Source organism: Copadichromis virginalis, linkage group LG23, assembly GCF_057382275.1.
Source record: "Copadichromis virginalis isolate Kocher_CV1m ecotype Utaka linkage group LG23, C_Virginalis_male_GT1.1, whole genome shotgun sequence".
In the NCBI taxonomy this organism is placed as follows: Eukaryota; Metazoa; Chordata; class Actinopteri; order Cichliformes; family Cichlidae; genus Copadichromis; species Copadichromis virginalis.
Window position 1 is genome coordinate 43,898,217 of NC_140639.1, and position 19,845 is coordinate 43,918,061.

The 19,845-nt window shown below is 40.7% G+C and overlaps 1 protein-coding gene across 2 annotated transcripts in view; it reads left to right on the forward strand.

Annotated features, from left to right (window-relative positions):
- The window catches only part of LOC146681684 (lysine-specific demethylase 6A-like), a 36,474-nt gene that overhangs the window by 3,000 nt on the left and 13,629 nt on the right, over positions 1–19,845 (forward strand). For both annotated transcript variants that reach the window (XM_085449139.1, XM_085449140.1), the window contains exons 3-10: positions 12,780–12,888; positions 13,109–13,158; positions 13,660–13,718; positions 16,556–16,676; positions 16,936–16,990; positions 17,699–17,733; positions 18,535–18,628; positions 18,710–18,836. In XM_085449139.1, coding sequence (XP_085305265.1) covers positions 12,780–12,888; positions 13,109–13,158; positions 13,660–13,718; positions 16,556–16,676; positions 16,936–16,990; positions 17,699–17,733; positions 18,535–18,628; positions 18,710–18,836 — 650 coding nt within the window. The remainder of the gene's footprint in view (positions 1–12,779; positions 12,889–13,108; positions 13,159–13,659; positions 13,719–16,555; positions 16,677–16,935; positions 16,991–17,698; positions 17,734–18,534; positions 18,629–18,709; positions 18,837–19,845) is intronic.

The following is a 19,845-nucleotide window of genomic DNA, read 5'->3' on the forward strand; positions in this document are numbered from 1 at the left end:
AATGCTAGTTGCAGACATTTAACATGCTGTTTGACTGTTACATACTGGTTGAGTCATTAGCATGGACGCAGGATAGAAAGCAGCCACCATTCATGCTACACTTGGAAGCTGAATCCCACACTTCTGCCACTAAGTCTTTGTAGGACATTTGTTTAGATAACTGTAGACCTGAACTGAGATATTGGCCATGGAAGCTCATTGTTGCCTCGCATTAAGGTTGCTCTAGCGTCAAATCACTCAGTACCCACAGCTACTAAAAAGACCATGCGTTATCAGTCAGTAATTCCAGTCCCATCTTTCACAGCCATGTAATCAGTGATTGTCTCTATTAGAGCTTTTTGTATTTCCACTGAGTGAGTAAAAATGTGTCCACAAACTACTTGGTCTTATGATGAATAATGCCAAAAGTGGGTCTGTTATGATCATTCCAGTTCCATATGTTTGTTCTTGGGCTGTAAGAGGTAGCTTTGCCTATATCGCAGGTCATGATCGTCCTTATTTATCTTATCTTGAGAATTGTTTAGTCTGAAACAAGTAATAGTACCTCCAACCTAACCCTCCCTTTAAGGGAACTTTCTTCTGACTGGCTTGCAGAATGTTAGAACAACAGGTTTGGCTATGATAGCCATATTAAGGAATATCCCCCGTTCTGACACATCGGCAGCAGCAAGACTGTGACAAAAATCTTTAAAATTGAGCATGTAGAACAGTCCGAAGCCTGAGCTCTAGGATCACTTTCATAAAGGCTGGTGATATTATTTAAAACAGAATATAAATGACAGAAATATTGTATTGCTGTATTGTAAAAACCATTCAAGAATTTTTCTTCCCGCCCTCCCTCCAGTAAATTAAATGTACTGCAAGTACAGGTACTTCACAAGAATGTCCGAATGCTATAAAAATGTTAATAATATTAACATATTAATACTGTTTTGAGCAACTGCAGGTCAGTTCAGTTGTTGGCAAGGTTGTGTGCAATGATGTCATACGCCCCTGCATGAATGAGGTACTCTAAATACCATGGTATTAAGAGTATGCCAATATCTTGACAATAGAGAAGTGGCCAACTTGTGGCTATCTGTGCAGGGCGGAGCCACACTCCATAGTCCTTAACATGTTCAGGTTCTTCCATAGTACTGCTTTGGTAGGTTATCTGGGTATTTGACCATAGGGCTGTTCGATATAACGATATATATTGTTTGACGATATAAAAACGTCTATCATTTCATTTTACACTATCGTTTGTTTCGTGGTGTCGCAAAATAAACTGTTTACGGCAATATTTTTTCATCGTTTTGATGGTCACTGTAGTGGCTATATTAATTTTTTAAGTTCTCTCTTTCTCTTATATTTTATATAACAACAATACGGACGGACAAGCGCCTGTTTTTATGCGTTGTTGTTAGCAACAATGACGGTAACAGCATCGCGTGTCCGCTTGTTTATGTTCCACATAAACCTTTCACAATAAAGCTCAATATCCTGTTGAGACTTTTCAAAATAAACTGAATCACATGAAAGAACAGATTATTTACGGATGAGAATTAAAAAAGAGCCGCCAGGTGCTAAAAAATAAACCTTAGACTCAAACGTTAGAACAGGCTTTTCCCCGCAGCACCATGTGTAATAAATACTCACAAAGAAAACGGTGGCCTTTACAACTTATGTCTAAAAATGTATAGTTTCATGCATCGGTTAAAACACTCGACTCCAGCTACATGACGCGCAGCTGGAAACACTTCCCGCAAGACGAGCTGCCCGAGATTCACAGAATTTACAGAAAATGTTACATTTTTGTGATTTATATCATTATTGGGACGATAGAATTCTTATATCGGGATATGAGATTTTGATCATATCGCACAGCCCTATTTGACCAAGTTCTCACATTATATTAAGTCGTGCACTAGCTGAAAATAGAAGTTTGTTTTGGATATTTTTGTATGTGATGGCTTGGCGCTTATTTCAAGCTGATGGCACATTTAGTGCAGATTAAAATACAGCTGTGTTTATTCAATTCAATTCAATTTTATTTATATAGCGCCAAATCACAACATAAGTCGCCTCAAGGCGCTTCATAGATACAGAGAAAAACCCAACAATCATATGACCCCCTATGAGCAAGCACTTTGGCAACAGTGGGAAGGAAAAACTCCCTTTTAACAGGAAGAAACCTCCGGCAGAACCAGGCTCAGGGAGGGGCGGCCATCTGCTGCGACCGGTTGGGGTGAGAGAAGGAAGACAGGATAAAAGACATGCTGTGGAAGTGAGACAGAGGTTAATAACAGATAAATAACAGATTTATCTGTGCACGTTTTATGGAATCAAGCTGCATTAGTCTGAGCTGACGGAGGTGTTCAGTTAAAGACCATGTCTGTGTTGTGAGTTCAACTACATATGTAGGTTAAATAATCAATGTATTTATTTTTTTTAACCATCAGGTAGTACACAGCTTCTATATGGGTAACACTATGCATGTGCACAGGGCTCATTCACAAGTACTACTGCAGACAGTTGAGTATGCTCTGCTTCGTTTTAGGCGCTAAAGGGGGAATGAAAAGTTGTTAATTTTGCAACAGTGCTGCTGTTTTTGACCAGGCAATCATAGTTGTTCCAGATATGGGTGGTTTTAACCTGGCTGCTCTAGCACAAATGTTTGTACCACTCATATAAAACCAATAATAAATTAAAATGTAACTAAATCGGAAAATGTTTTTATTTATGTGCATGCTGCTTTTGTTCTTTTTGTTGGGCTGCTGGTTTAGCTTACTGAGTTTTGCAGGTGACCCATGTGCCATAAGGCCCAAGTTCAAATCCGCCCTCAGGCCGTTTACTGTGCGTCTTGCCTACTATCCTGTTAAAGGAAGTCTGTAAGCCCAAATAGTATAGTTAAAAAAAAAAAAGAAGAAAAAGACTTTGACCATGTTTTTTTTGAGAGGGGGGGGTGATTGTGGTCAAATGTTCAAACAGCAAGTTGCTACACGTTTGATTTAGCAGATCTGTTTATTTGTATTATTAAATATAATAATAAAATAAATATTTTAAACACCAGATGCTGTTTTTGACACAATCCTTAAGGATTTGTGTCTCCTCCTGGGATTGAAAAGAGGATCTTCTGCTTGTTGGGCAAATGTGTAAACCACCATACTATGTCTGATGTCTGCTTTCCAAAATGCGTTCACACGGAGTCATGTGAAATCACAGGTTATGGTATTTTATTTTATTTTATTTTTTTAAGAGGACAGTATGTGAATACAATGTGGGGAAGTATTAACAGAAGTTTAAAAAAATAAATAAATGCAAGTGCAAAATTATGTCAGATTGTGACTGTGATTTTTGTTCATTTTTAATTAACTGCCTAGCTCTTATAGATACACTGTACTAAACTCTTGAGCCACCCCTCATTTGTTTTTATTTAGCTTTGATTGAGCCAGGCTAAAATGTTTGCAGTGGTTAATGTGATATATAAACGCTATATTAGCTGTAAAGCTAACACATTGTACCTAACATTATTCCTCATGGTCAGGCTGCTCCACAACCATTCTAACATTCTGTCAACGAAATATAATGTTGACATTAGAAATAAATGGCTATCATCATGTCTGTGACTTATACCCACTTTTTTAATAGAGACGTTTATTTACATGGGATGATCAAACAATAGTACAGGTGCTGGTGCCCACTACTGAATTTTTTTAAATTTGTCTGCAGTGTAAATGGTAAATGGCCTGTATTTGTATAGCGCTTTTACTAGTCCCGCCTAGGGACCCCAAAGCGCTTTACACACCCAGTCATCCACCCATTCACACACTGGTGGAGGCAAGCTACAGTTGTAGCCACAGCTGCCCTGGGGCAGACTGACAGAAGCAAGGCTGCCATATCGCGCCATCGGCCTTTCTGGCCAACACCAGTAGGCGGTAGGTAGGTGAAGTGTCTTGCCCAAGGACACAACGACCGAGACTGTCTGAGCCAGGGCTCGAACCGGCAACCTTCCGATTACTAGGCGAACTCCCAACTTGGGCCTCGGCTGTAGTCTTGAATCTCTGTAGATTGAATAATTACACCAAATATTATTGTTCTTACTGTTTAATATTATTGTAGCAGTAGTGTTCCCTCATTTATCGCGGGAGTTGCGTTCTAAAAATAACCCACGATAGGTGAAATCCGCAAAGTATACAACTTTATCATTTACAGCTATTATAGATGTTTTAAGGCTGTAAAACCCCTCACTACACAGTTTTCTCACAGGCACAAACATTTTTACACTTTTCTCTCTTGTTTAAACACTCTCAAAGTTCAAACCTTGGTCGAAAAATCAGCCCAGTATTATAGAATGAAACCAAAGGCATCCACAGGTGCCTTTTACGGTGCAAGACGTTTCGTCGACATTGTTGTGTTTGTTGGGGAGAAAACGTACAAATATACACTACAGCACTTCAGAGTCACAATGCTAGCGATCGAAGATTTGTGTAAATTTGACAAGCTGAAACTAGAGCAGGGAGATATGACCAAAAACATTTATCACGATATACATTTGAAAATTTGCAATAACGATATGACTGAATATATAATTGACATTAGACAAAATACAACTCCACAACTTTATTAGTGCAAAAAACACAACAGTGTATTTTCAGTTAAACAAGCAGCTGTTTTTTTTAATGTGCATTAAAGTTATATAAAAATTTAACAGTGAAAATGCAAATTCCTTGCTGACAGTTTAACCAAAAGGCATTTCCAGTGGAAATTGGCCGACATATCCTCAGCATAACCATGTATAATATCCACAAAACCTAAAAAGAGGTTATGCACACACAATACGTTAATATTATGTTGAAGCACAGTACTTATCACTCCGCGAGGCGCCTGCCTACGATAGCTGTAATGCTCCGACAATCCATCAAGCAGCGCGAGTTGGTAGCTTAGCAAAGTCGTACTAAAACATTTGACAGATTTTCGAGCGCCGTGTACATAAAATCGTTTCGAGGTCAGTAAACACAACCAGAATTCATACATAAGGCACACGGGATTATAAGGGGCACTGTCGATTTTCAGAAAAATCAAAGGATTGATTTTAAGTGTGCCATATTTTCCAAACAACACAATAATAACGACGGCCCGCTAGCATGCTCTACCAGAAATAGTGCTTTGTTGTGTATCTGACGGACGAAAGCTAAACCAGTTCCACACCACTGAAGTTGCAGCATTTTTGTAAACCAATTCTGGTTCATCTGCTTCATTCAACGATCCGCTTTCGCCCTTCTCATTCTCTGTCGCCGCCATGCTTTTTCTGCCATGTGTGTATGAAAACAAAGGCACTGCGCATGCGCGTTTTACCCATATTCTATCGCGATATTTCATTTTCTTATCGTTACCCAACATTATACCGGTATTACTGTGAACGGTATGATATGGCCCAGCCCTAGGTGAAACCATTCTGTACTGTACAGGAGACACGGCACGGAGGAGACTGACAATGGTCTACAGCCAATCAGGACGCAGAACACAATGCACTGTAAAAAAAACAAAAACAAAAAACCAACCAAACCAAAACAAACAGCATGCAAAATTGCACAAAAAATCTGCAAAAACAGCGAGGCTGCAAAAGGTGAACCATGTTATAGCGAGGGACCACTGTAACCATAAAAAGGTAAGGTTGTGGAATATGAAGGGACTAGACTATCCATTGATCAGGTAATGCTTTTAAATAGAGGTCTTGTTTTTTTTGTAGCGTTAATGTTGTAACAGTTAGCGAGTGTTTTCAGACTGTTTTCAAAAGTGCTCAAATAGCCCAGTTTAACCTGCAATGGCTCCTGCAACATGTTCTGCTGCCATGGCGGGGATAAATTCATGATGAAAAGCAGAAAATCAGCTGTCACAGATGATAACTTCAAAAAGTCTGAAGATGCTAATGCATTCCCTCCTTGCAGCGCCTTAGCCCTCCAGAAACCTAGGGTAGACCCTAAATATTCATTCAAAATAAATGAATGAAAGGAAAAAAAAAATCCAGGACATTCAAAACCACCATAATTCAGCATAATATTCTTATTACCGTCATAGCTCACAGGACCATATCACTTTTTTTCTCCATCTCTGTTGAAATAACCATGGCCAGTCATTTCTGAAGAACTGAACTCTGAAATGTGCATTGATCTCTGTGATGAGTGGTTATAAATGTCGTCAGAGATTCTCTGAGATTGACATGTTTTTCTGTTGTTTTGTTTTTCCTCACATATCACCCTAGAGCTCAAGGATCAAGTTCATCGGGTGTCCACTGTTAAAAACAATTTTAAACCATGTTTACTCACTTATTTATGATCAAAATGCAGATGTGACTCTAGCTGCTGTGTAGAAAAACGATCCGATGTATGACGGCAGCTGAACCCTCCTGCCATTCATGCTCCAACAGTCAGCCTTTTTTGAAAGTCTTGCCTTCAGTGATCCCAAATCAGATGATCGTGTTACAAAGTATGATTAGGTTTTACTTCCTTAACTTTGGCCTGCAATAAACGTGCATCGCAGCACTTGCATTTTCTGTTTCTCTACTTATTCACTTGAGATTTTCCTCTACTTTTTCACCCACACATTTATACATTTAAATTTTGTCCCACAGCAACAACACAAATGTTGACCGTACATTTCTGGTACAGAAGTCCAATTGAGATGAGCAATGGTTTTTTTGCTTCTATCGTTTTATTTTTGAGTTTTTTTGTAGCAGTTTGGTATCAATTGTAAAATGGAAGAAAATGAATATCCACGTTTCAATCTATTGTGCAAATATTTGATATTCAGTATTTCCGTCCATTATCTTCATCTTATCCAATTGAGGGTTGTGGGGAGGCTGTTATAGGGCAAAAGGCAGAAAACACCCTAGACAAGATTGCTAATCTGTTGCAAGGCCAACACATAGAGATGGTAACCACTGGCATTTACAGGCAATTTTAGAATGACTAATTTGTCTAGCTCCACGCATGTTGTTAAGACTGTAGGAGTGAGCCACAGTAGCTGGACAGAACACATAGACTACAAAAAGATCCCAGGTTGGATTTGAGGTTGCTGGAAGGTAACAGTGCTAACCACCACACCGTGAGACTTCTGCCACTCCTCTTTAACCAAACATGCATAGAAATACAGTAAATAAGTTTGTACAATTCTAACAAACTTGAAAGTCAATATTTGGTGTGACCACTTTTATTCTTCAACACAGTCTGAACTCTCTTAGGCAGTTTTTCTTGTAGTTCTTTAAGCAGTCTTTAGGAACAGTTCTCCAAGCTCCTTGAAGGACATTCAAAGGTCGTCTTTGGATGTTGCGGTTCAGACTCTGGGGAGGCCAGTCCATGATTGATAGTGTTCACTGTGTGCTTTTCTGTCCTGGTATGCTTTTAATGCATTGGCAGCGTGTTTCGGATCAAGTCATGCTGAAAAATGTCAAATTTGGGTTCATCGCTCCATGAGACCCGTTGCCACTGATATTCAGTCCAGTTGTTGTGTAATTTGGCGTACTTTCTTTTTCTCCCTGTTTCCCTTCCTTCCACTGAGACCACTTGTGATTAGGCTTGAGTGAACAGTAGATGATCTACTAAAGGGCTAGATGCAACTCTCAGGTCTTGTGTCAGGTCTTTCCTGGATGTTTTTCCTGTTTCTTAAGGACATGACTTTCAGATACTGTTAATCTGCTGTAAATAGATTTTTAGGCCTGTCACTTCTTCTTTTGGCTGTCACTTGTCTGGTTTTCTCAACGTTTTTAAGGACACACTGAAGATCATGATAAGATATGTGAAGTATTTGTTTTATAGCTCAAAACAAACAAAAAAACTCAGCTTTATGTTTGTCAAACTGTTATCTTTGGCATTTTTCTTAGAGTCAAAGGAAGCTGAACAAGTGATGTTTTTGGAACAATTTGCTAGAAACAAAGTGCATAAAGATGAAATGTAATATTGGTTCTTTACAAAGTTATGTGTAGACAAAACACTGGCTAATCTCTTGAGTTAGGCATCTGAAAAATGAATGAAAAACTCAATGGAAAAATTTTGATAGAGCTTCAGAAAGCTTGGAGAATTATTACCCAAACCCAAGACTTAGTTGGTCTTGTTCTTGAGCAAGATCAAGCCAACTGACCAGCCAGGAACTGCAATCGGCAGATTTCCAGCATTCTTGGCCCTGACTGATTCTCCCATAGGTGCTTCTAGTTAATTGGAAGTTTTTCCTCCCTGGTCTGGAAAGCACGATAGCGTTGTTCGCATAATGCCTTTTGCGAATCACTTACCACCAGACTCTTAATGTTTTTCTTGTCAATAAGTTGTGGCGATGCAATTGGAACAGCTGCACTAGTGTCCATCTTCCATTTTTATTTTTTTCCTCTGCTTGTGGGCATCTTTCTTCAGTATATAAGGGTAGACTCGCACTTGTATGTGTATGCTTCTGGATAGGGCTGAACGATATATCGCATTTGCGATAATATCGCGACATGATCAAGTGCAATTTTCTAACCGCAAAGGCTTCGATTATACTGCGATTATATTATACAATTCATGGGCTGCATCCTCCTGAGGCCGCATTTGTAGACCGATTACGTCACAGCGACGCGCCGAAGGCTGTCCAAATTACTACCATATCCCAGAATTCATAGCGCGGCCCAGCCAAACTCCAGTTTCCAGCAATGGCGGCCGCTACTAAGTTTTAAAATTACTCATACTAATCTTTCTGGGTCACAAAATAAACTTTTAACATATTTTCAGGCGAGAAAGTAGTTGTGTAAACATCAAATATCTGCTCGGTTTATCAAGATATCCCATATTTGCAAAAGTGCTTCGACGTTTTCAGAGGCGTCTGCTACCCACCAGCTCGACAGCTAGCCGGGAGCTCGAGGGTTACTGATGCGGCCGAGAACGGCACAACTCCCGGCACATCATTTTCAGATCACCGCGGAGTTTCGCTGCTCGGGTTAAACGTAATATATAAGTCACTTAGACAACCTAAAAATGTTATTGTTGGGCTTTTTTCAGTGTTTTGTTTGTTCGTGAGTAAATCGGTTTGGCTGAGATTAAAGTTATTAGATTAGATAAAATAAAACTTTATTAATCCCCCGGGTGGGTTCCTCCTTGGTTTTCACACAGCTGACTAAACGTCAAACAGAAAACTTATTAAACAGAAGTATGAGACAGTCGAGAATTTACGCCAGTGTCTGGTTATATTTTAGATAGCAAGAAGCAGACGGCCGAGTTTATTAAACTCCACCGAGACAGCGGTGACGCTAATCAGAACTAGACCGTCCAATTTCACGCCTTTAAACTTTAAAGGCGTGTTTGTGTGTGTGTTTATACAATTGCTATTATGTTTGCACTTTATGTGTAATGTTACTGACTGCAGAGATCAGTAAGATGTGTGTATTTTTTATTTATTAGTTTTATTTATTTAATATTATTTTTTTAATTGAATGACTGTCTAGTAGTTCACAGATGTCGAAAAACTGAGTGTGGTAAAGCCACTGATTTTGTTTATGTATATTTCTGCAATCTGCACATTGTACTGACTTTCATTTTAATGTTTACACCAGGGTTCCTTGTCAGCACTTTATGCTCAGATGTTTGTAAGCTAAAAATAAACTATTGTGTATGTTCAAATATACTGTTGTGATTGAAGAAGTTAAATAAAAATGTCAGTCATCAATTCATGCATCACCTCATGTCATCATAACAGAGGTCTGTCTTCCAGGAAAGAACAGTTTAAAATTAATGTAATATAGTATTGGCCATACTATATGATGTATTGCTTGTCTTTGTTTAATAATACAGAAGACAAATACCTTAAAAAATAATCGCATATCGCATCGCAATCGCAATATTGGGGCAAAAAATCGCAATTAGATTATTTTCCATAATCGTTCAGCCCTACTTCTGGAAGACTTGTAGCTTCAGTATGTGCACTCCCCGGACTGCTTACAGTACTGACAAGAACAAGTCCTGATGCATTTTCAGAATTTTGGTTTTCAAAGGAATTGCTAATATGAGTTCTGATGACATCTCCTCATTTTGAAGAAAAGACAGCAAGTAATTTATCTGCAAGGCTGAGATTTAGAAAACCTCATGCTTACATTTAAACTACAAAAATAAGAAGTCTTCAGACGTAGCCAAACGTGCTCAAGTATTATTGCTGTAAATCTGTCCTCGGCTGTTGACACTCTTCACATTTTGCTCTGTTTTTCTTTCCCTAATGGTGTTTGCTGCTGCATTTTCTCCTTCGGTCTTTCATCACAATGATAACCGTGTAAAATAAAAGCTTTTGATTACATAACTGCTTCTTGGAAATGGCAGCGCTACCCAACAAAGGCAAACAGAGGTCCTTTTTCAGTGTGTTTGGTAGTTATTTCTCCATTTAATAGCTGTGGTTGAACTGGCCTGTCCACAAAGACGAGAGATAAAACATTCCCTCCTTCTGCATGTGCTTGGAACTGCAATCTTAGTTTCTCTTACTTGAGCAGCTGGCTCTCCTCAGCTCGGAGTGGCAGAACTGCTGCCACGCTCGGTGTCGAGCACCAGCTGGGCCATCTTTGATGCGATCTCAGTGTGGCACCAAAGAAACGATGTGCAAGGTGAGGTCACGGGTTGTGTTTGTTTGCCCTGGTGCAGCAGGGGAAATGGACAACATGTGCTTGATTTTTTTTCATGGCTCGGACTTCCTTCATGGTCACAGTTAAACGGATGGATAACTGGAGAGCAATAACAGCGAATAGCCCGTTTCTGACACAATATCAGTGCATAAATTGTTATAATTACCTCCATGGGTACAGCGTGGGCAGATAGGTGGAGAATTTTTAAAATTTATTTATTTAATTTCACAGAAGTGGCTGATAAATCTTTTATTTTGTGAAACTTTTGCGGTCAGTCAACTCCAAACACAGTGTTGAATCATTTGCTGCTGGAGCTGCTTTACTAATTTGCTTTCAGTTTTCCAGTAGTGTATTAATAATAGGGCTGTGCGATATGACCAAAATCTCATATCCCGATATAAGACATCTATCGTCCCGATAACAGTGTATATATATATATATCACAAAATTTTAACATTTTCTGTAAATTCTGTGACTCTCGGGCAGCTTGACTTGCGTGAATTGTTTCAAGCTGGGCGTCGTGTACCTGGAGTCAAGTGTTTTAACAGATGCATAAAATAAAACATGAATGTTTGTTATCATCTTATCTTTCTAATCTTATCTAATCTAATTCTTTTCATGTCAGTTGATGTCTATGATGATATAAATTGAGTCATTATTTATGCCAGTTTTTAAGGTCCCTGTTTTCTCCTGAGATGCAAAGTTGTAATTTAATTTTTGGTTAAAATATTTGATTTAATTTTTAATTCTGACCAGTCAGAAGCTTCAGGTGTTATAGAAGAACACAAACTAAATGAAAAACTGAATTCTTTGGTCAGTTCCAAATAAATAATGTAGATAAAACTAGAAGTTAGAATTACTAGACACCCTGCGATATGATGAAGTTGTCATTTTTACATTTTGCGATATGATGACTACTCTTGGTTGCTGGGGATCAGTCCGCCAGGGCCTTCTGTTCCTGGTCACCGCCCGGAACACATTGCACCCGACCCCTACGGCGCCTCCTGTGGGTAGTGGGCCTGCAGGAGGATGTGCCCATGTCCCTTTTTCAGGCTGTGCCCGGCCGCCCTCGGGCACCCTTCCCAGGCCTGGCTCCAGGGCAGGCCCCTGGTAACCCTGTCCCAGGCAGGGTGAACTGTTCCCTGGATCTTTCACTCATAGGGGTCTGAACCTGAGTCTGAACTCCTCACCCTCAGAGATGGGGTGAGGAGTTCAGCCATCCGAGAGCGGCTCAGAGTAGAGCCGCTGCTCCTTCACATCGAAAGGAGCAGTTGTGTTTTTGGGTTGTTTTTGTTTTTTGTTTTTTATGTAGATGTAAGGAGGCTTCTGTTTTTACTCGTGTGATCGAGCCGTTAGCTTGCTCTAAATTACGAGGTACAGTTGACAAGCTAAGTGTGTCCAGTGTTGGATGATTTGTTTGTTTTTTGGGTTGAACTGATTTAATGCAAGTTTGGTCAGCTGACTTAGGTGCATGAGATTAGCTCTCTTGTTCATAGCATTCCCAAAGTGTTTTCATTTATTTAATAAAATATCAGTATTTGGTGTCCAGGACTGCAAAGTCTTGTTTGATGTGTACAGTAATACTGTTGCTCGGGTTGTCATTAGCATTGTCCATTGTTATTTGGTCTTTTTCTCACTCACACTCCTAACATTCTGGTGTGTACGGCATCAGCAACCCAAACATTAGCTGCCAGCCTATCCTGACGTGGCTTTATTCTATTCCAAAAGCATGATTGGCTCGGCTCGGTTCAGCGCTGTTCTTATTGCCATTGGCCTTTCCAGATGTCTGCCAAAACAAGGATGGACTTAGTTCTATTGACTTTATATTGACCATGCCTGATTGTTATCATTTTATCTGGTTTCCAGCCCTAATGTACATATGCAGTAAATGTAAGGGCTAAAGACCTCCGGCAGATGCGGAGCTCAGAGTCGGTGGCCTCTGTACTCCCACAGGCCGGAGAGATCTCTACGAGATATACTGCAAAAGCTTTCTTCTGCAGCAAGCTGAAATCCTAACATGATATTTATCTGCAGAAGAGATTTTGGAAGCTGACGTCAGCCATGCTGTGACTTTGTAAAGTTCTTACACCACGCTTCTTTTCTTTGCGGATGTGGATGTTTGCATGCGACACACAGAATTGAGCCGGTGTTATTTTTGTATTCCCTCCAGGCTGTTCGGTGCTACGATTCACTCATCCTTAAGGCAGAGGGCAAAGTGGACCCTGAGTTATTCTGCCAGCTGGGCCACTTCAACCTCCTCTTGGAGGATTATCCGAAAGGTGAGTCATCTCTTCACCTGCACTCAAGTGGGTTATACGCTCTTTGTTTTTTTCCTGCCACTGTTTTGGTCGAATAAATGATTTCTATTTCAGCTGTCATGCCTTTTGAGTACGTTTCACATTTTTAAGCACAGTAGTTATTGTTCCTCTAAGAACAAACCTCTACAGCTTGCTGCTTGGTCATTTCCTCTCGTAAATCTTTGTTTGCATCTCCTTACAGCATTATCAGCATACCAGAGGTACTACAGTTTACAGTCAGACTACTGGAAGGTAAGACACGCAGGCCTACACGTTCACTTTCCCTTATTGTTTGTGATATTCTCACCTTCTTTCACTCTCACTCTAACACACACACACACACACATTTCCCACACATATACCGGAAGCACGTTTGGTCTCAGCTGGGTTAGATGTTGGCGTAAGATGCGGTTTCAGGTTTCATGTCAGTCATTTTCACTGTTTCCTGCAAAGTTGACACTTGGCGGTGAGCCTAAATTCTAGTTTTGTTTTTTGTTTTTGTTCTTTTTTTATCAAATTCTATCAGGTGCTGCAGTGTTATATAATCAGTTAGCCACCAGTTTCTTTTTTCACCCCACTGACGTCTGATTTATTCTGTCCATTTTAGTAGCACATTAGCAAATCTTCACATAAGTTTAGTACCTTTTGGGTTGCTGTAATTTGGTAGGTTGATTTGCTATAGTTAAAAAAAAACCAAAACACTGCATTGTTTGGTAGCTAAATAATTGCTCACCTTTCTGTCTTTACTCCCAGAATGCCGCCTTTCTGTATGGCCTTGGAATGGTCTACTTCCACTATAATGCCTTTCAGTGGTGAGTGGCAACTTCTTTTTTTCATTATTATGAATATTATTTCTTCATTTGGATAGACACAGGGAGAGTCTGCTGAGATCATTATTATTTATGTAATAAATGCACTGTGAATCTCTTCTGGGGCTGTTCTGGATTAAAGAGAAAATCACATCGGGCTGTGGCAGAATGGTGGTAGATGGGGAAAATGTTACAATGTCACACTACATTATGCTGAGCATAAGTGGATGGATATCAGCTAAACAAGAAAAAATACTGTTGTTTCTTAATGTTTGCCTTTAAAAAATTTTTTACACTTTTTAAAAACAGATTTCATGTGGCTTATTGGACTAGTAGGCTGATAAGATACAGTAGTTACCTTGATGGTAGGTTTTGTTGTTTGCTATTGTGGGTGATATAACCTCAAAATTATGTCAAAATATTTCAAGGCAATTTGCAATAATCATATTTATTAAAAAAAAGCAAAAAGAAAATGAAGAACTAAACGAGGTTTCACAGGTGATTGTAGCTTGCGGGCAGCAGTTTTTATTAGTGCAAATAAAAAAAGAGGGGTGTTTTCCATCTTTGTTTTATAGTGAGCTGAACTTGTTAACACTAGATTCAGGCAGCAGCTTCAGAGTGCAGTAGATATCGGTCAAGCTGCGTTCATTTGCACATAAGTACATATGTAAACCAAAATAGTCACCATCAAAATAAAAGCAACAAAGTTTTTGTGATTTTGAGGATAAATCGCAAAAACCAGTAATCCATTCTCTGTTGGGGAGTTTATCAAAGTGTGTTTGGTGCCTGATGTAAACTTATTTACATTTGAATCCTAATTTCCCATTGCCCGCATGTGGGCCGTTCAGGGACCCGTTAGATGAGACAATCAATGCCATTTTCATGCCTAGATTATGGATATGCTTGTTAGCTGGATTTAGATAAAGAATGGTTTGCACCAATTTGTGAATCTATCAGCTACTCTGCTAACTCAGCCTCTGTGGACAATTTGTAAGTGTTTTAGGACATTTGAGGGGTGTACCACGAAGCCAGGTTAACGGGTTGACAAGCTGGGTTGAGCTTAAAGTCTGGGTTTTCTGAGTGAATAGTCATGTGATGCGTGGAACGTGCCTTTTTACATGAGCGCACACAGAGCCTATAGCAGACAGCCTCGCTTAACAGAGGAAGCCGATAACCACCTCATGATAACGGCATCATAAAACAACATCACCAGACAGCAGCCACTGCTTTTAAGATGTATCTCAGGAAATAAATCCCTCCTTTGTTCTCCACATGGACTGTTGACCTGCATGAAGCCGAAGAATGCCCATATGTGATTGGTCACTTAGTAATACTCTGTCTACAAGCAGGCTACAAATACTGCTCAAAAGTGATCCAATCCACCGACTGCTCATTTATTAAACCCACACCAAATCAGTGAAGTCTTTGGCAGCAGCACACCTATGATCAGTGTCAAGTATTTGAGCAATTTCAAATATTAAAATTAAAAATATTGGTGTGCTCTACTGATGCAAGACAGAAGTTGCATGCCTCAGAAGATGGCACTTTCAAACAGCAACAACGGTGAGCGCAACGATTCAAGGGAGTTATCCAAAGAAGCGTGCCTCTGTGATTACACAGCTCAGTTGTAGTCTGTATATGTTTACCAGCTGAAAATCTGCCTTTGATGGTGAGCTGTCCTATCTTGTTTCCATAGCAACGCCACGGCCAGCAAGAGAGACTCTGTTCTGGCTGAGTTGCCAATAAGAATCAGCTAAATTAGATTCTTCGAGATGCAGACATCAGCAAATCCAGCTGTTACCAGCTGCAGGCAAATTCCACTGAGGCGTTGTTTTCAACACGTGATTGTTTTCAGAGACATTTTTCAGATGTCAGGACATTTTTACCACTTGCTTCTTTTGTTGTTTCCAGTGGTACATCTAATGCACGTTTATCTACCATTTGAATTTATTTACCATCACAAATCATCATTATCTGACTCTCACTGGTGCCATTGAATGAAGCGGCCAGTTGAGAGCTGGAGAGCTAACTCAGAGATAATGGTCTTCTTGCACAGATCTGCATCTGCTCTGTTTACAGCCACTTTGGGCGGTTCTGTGAAGGGAGTAGTATGGTCTGTTGTAAGAAATCTTCAGTCTTTGGTCGGTTTTCTATTTGAAACGGTCTTTACTGCTTATTGAAGAGGACTCAGGGTGCTTTATATTGTAAGGTAGAGAGCCTACAATAGTAGAGAGAGAATCTGAACACTCAGGTGACCCCCATGAGCAAGCACTTGGTGACAGTGGGAAGGAAAAACTCCCTATAAACAGGAAGAAACCTCTGACAGAACCAGGAGATGAGACAAAGACGCACTGTGGAAGTGGTGAATGTGTGATGATGTAACCTGCGGCGCACGAAACGACCAATGTGGCGGGTATTGTGGCGGCTTAAAGGGTGTCCACACAGGAAGTAATGTGTCATTTAGGTCGCAAGCTGACATACTATTCGCATAGAAATGACTAATGAATTTGTTGATCATGAAATGTCATTTAACACATTTCCGGTCAGTTTGGAGCTAGATAGAAACCCTCAAAAAGCGTTAAATAAAAGCTTAGATTGCTTAAACTTTTTATTGTGTGTAACAAACAGGGTGCGTTCTCAGTTTCCAGGGAAGAAGCATCTTTAGTGTTGAGTAGAAGATGGCACGCCGGCAGCATGACTGGAACAAGCAGCTGCTGTCGGAGATCAGCTTTTGCTAATACCTCGAGTTTTTCTCTGAATCTAAATGTTTCTATTAATCACCCTTCTCTTTTTTTCTCCCCCTCCCCGCCCACCACCGCTTCCTTTTAATTCTCCCACAGGGCGATCAAAGCATTCCAGGAGGTGCTGTACATTGACCCGGGGTTCTCCCGGGCTAAGGAGATCCACCTGCGCCTAGGTCTCATGTTCAAGGTCAACACAGACTACGAGTCAAGCCTAAAGGTACGTGCAGCTTAAAGAGTCGCGCATCACTCTTGAACGAATCCCGAGAACCGGCGATGAAGCGAACAAAAGCAAAGGTGGATTTTGTCAACAGCAGCGGTTTCACACTTCAAGCTGACCTTGAAGCGTGAAACGAGCGAGCAGAGCACAACACAAAAAGGATGGGAGCTCCCATTCAGTGCCTGAATAAGCTGGCAGCTAGTGACAAATATAAGAGTGAATAAGTGATTGATTCTGTCTACTCATTTCTCTCTTACAGCATTTTCAGCTGGCTTTGATTGACTCCAACCCCTGCACTTTGTCCAAAGCTGAAAGTAAGCACCTTTTCTATTTATTTGAGTGTTATGTTATTAATTGTATCTAACCGCTTTTGTGAATATGCATCATTACTTTTTATTCTTTCAGCTCTCCCCTCCATCTTTTCTCCTTTCACCATCCTTCTGTACGCAGCGTTAGACCGGTGGTTTCGCTTCAGTCTACTTAGAGCACTGGAATTATTTGATATGCTGCTCCCATCTCATCTCGCCCGCCGTGCTACCTGTTACCTTGGTGATAGCAATATCCATTTTTGCCCAGGCTCCCGCTGTTTGCCTTTGCTTCTTTGTGTCCCCCCTCACTGCTTTTCTAACTCGCTCACATACGTAGCAAGGGCAGCCCCCATCTTACTCCCCACCCCCCTCCCTCTCTCTTTCTCTCGCTTGTTCGTGCTCTCTCTCTCCCTCCTCTCCACTCTCTCTCTCCCTCTCCATCTGCTGAGAGTCACTCAGGCAGCTTAGATCAGACACTGCAGCGCTCCAGACAAAGGAAGGTGCTGCCAGGAGCACAGCTTACCTACCTGCTCTGTTCATGTAGACTGGGCCAGCCTCGGGTTTCTGACACCTCTTTTTTATTGACAGCTCAGCACTACTTTCCAAAGACTTTTGGAAACACACTGAGGAGGGACTCAGTTTTTCTTGAAATGTTGAGTAACCTCTAACACGCTTGTGTTCTTGTCTCTCTCTCTCTCTTTTTTTTTTTTGTAGTTCAGTTCCACATTGCTCATCTGTATGAGATTCAGGTAAGTGTTTGATGCTTGATTCGACCTGCACTTGAGCTCTGCTTGCTCTCAAGGGTACAAGACTAGATTTGCCCCCACCCCCCCATCTATGCTGAGTAATTGAGAAGGAGGGGGGGGTGTAAGTGCTGCATGTCGATTGAATGTGGAACAGCGAGGCGAATAGCTTTGACTTAGCGGTGTAAAAAAATAGCAGGGCGTCTGAATGCCGGGGATTGCCCTGTTTCCTATTTTCTCTTTTCTTTTTCTTTTTAAATTTGAACTACGTGCTGACAAATTGAGGACGGAGCAGGGTGCTTGAGTGGGTGGCGCGCGGGAGGGGATAGGAGATTACTCTCGGCCGATCGACAGGGTTGCCACGGAAACAAGAAAGTCTGTCTCCCCCTCTTTTGTATGCTGGTGGTCTCCCTCTCTCTGTCTTTATGTGGGTTTCATTGGCGAGGTACAGTAGCTCTCGGCAGCTCAGGGATGCGTTTATCTTTTTTTTTTTTTTTTTTTTTGAATTATTTATTTTATTGTATTTTATTTTTTTTAATTGTGCTGTGTCAGAACACGCCGCTGCAGTGAAAGACCCCCGGCTAAATTAAGAAGGGTGGGAAGTGCAGTCAGCATGATTACTACATTCCTGTCTCCTGCTGCAGGTTAACAGAGATGGAAAGACGGCCAAAATAGCAACTATAAAAAAAACTATAACTATAAACTAAAAGCTATAGGTCTACACTATTGTTGGTTTTTGTTTTGTGTTTTTTTTTTTTACTTTTTTAATCCTTGTTACATTTCCTCTTATCCTTTTCCCATATCCAGAAGAAATACCGGGCTTCCAAGGAGGCTTACGAGAGCCTTCTGCAGACAGAGGATCTTCCTGCGCAGGTGAAGGCCACTACCCTGCAGCAGTTAGGTAAGGTTTTCTAAGGATATATCATAGTTTTGATATTTCTTAAAAACAAACACACAGTTGGGTAATTGGATATATTCCCAGGCTGGATGCATCACACGGTGGAGCAGCTCGGGGACAGAGGAAGCAGGGACAGCTATGCCATCCAGTGTCTGCAGAAGTCTCTGGAGGCCGACCCTAACTCTGGACAGTCCTGGTACTTCCTTGGCAGGTATGCTGCACACTGGAAAAACAGCCTACAGAGGATTGTAGCGTTTGATACTAGTGTGCTCCTTACCTCTGCTTTCCTGAAATAAAGCAATAAAATAATGGATTGTGAGGCTCTAAAAGCAGTGTGTGGGCTGTTTGTGTGTCCTGGACAGCTGAGCTGGACAAGCCCCAATTCCTTTCTGATTAGCTATTAGGTCTATGCATTAGTGGCTAATGCTGCTGGCTAGCTGCTCCTAGGCATGTATTTCCAGCTCCATATTTTTATTTTTCAACTTCATTAGAGTGGCTTTGCATGATTAGCAGTTAAAAATAACCCCCATTAACTTTGGGCTCCTTGTTCATACTCTGTCTGAAACAAGCAGTTCTAGCTCACTTTACTCTCCTTTTAAGCTACTTTTAATCTAATTGGCTCCCCCCTCGCAGACTGAAGAGCTTCCTTCTTTCCACTTCTTTTATTTTTCTCTTTTTGTTTTGTTTGTTTGTTGGTGACCACACACTACTCCACTGAGAATTTAGATTCCAGTTCAGCATCTATGCATGCACCCCGGGCAGCAGACTTGAAGCGAACGTCAGGACTAGAACAGGAGTAGCTACTTAAGAATTGGGTTTTCAGCTGTCAGTGTCCTCAGTGGAATAAAATCAAGGCTTAAGAAAAAGCATGGGAATTTGGGCTGTGTTGTAAAAGGTTTATTGAAGGTGAAATTTAAATCCATAGCTTGGCAATATCAGCACTGTGTTCTCTTTGGTGGTTGATCAGGGAGGTACATTCTTTTGGCGCATCATTTTGTGTATTGGTTGTCACTTTTTGGCCGAAAGCAGATTAGTAATGGAGGTGAGGAGAATCAGAAATTGCCACCACCACTTTACACACAGGGCTTCATTTTCCGATCCTCCTCATGTTTTAATTTCCTTAATGACTCTGTGGGTGAGCCTTCTCTATTGCCATTGTCTAGTTGATTGAAAGTATTTGTTCTGTTATGGATCTGGTAACACCAGGTGTCAGCTGGTGT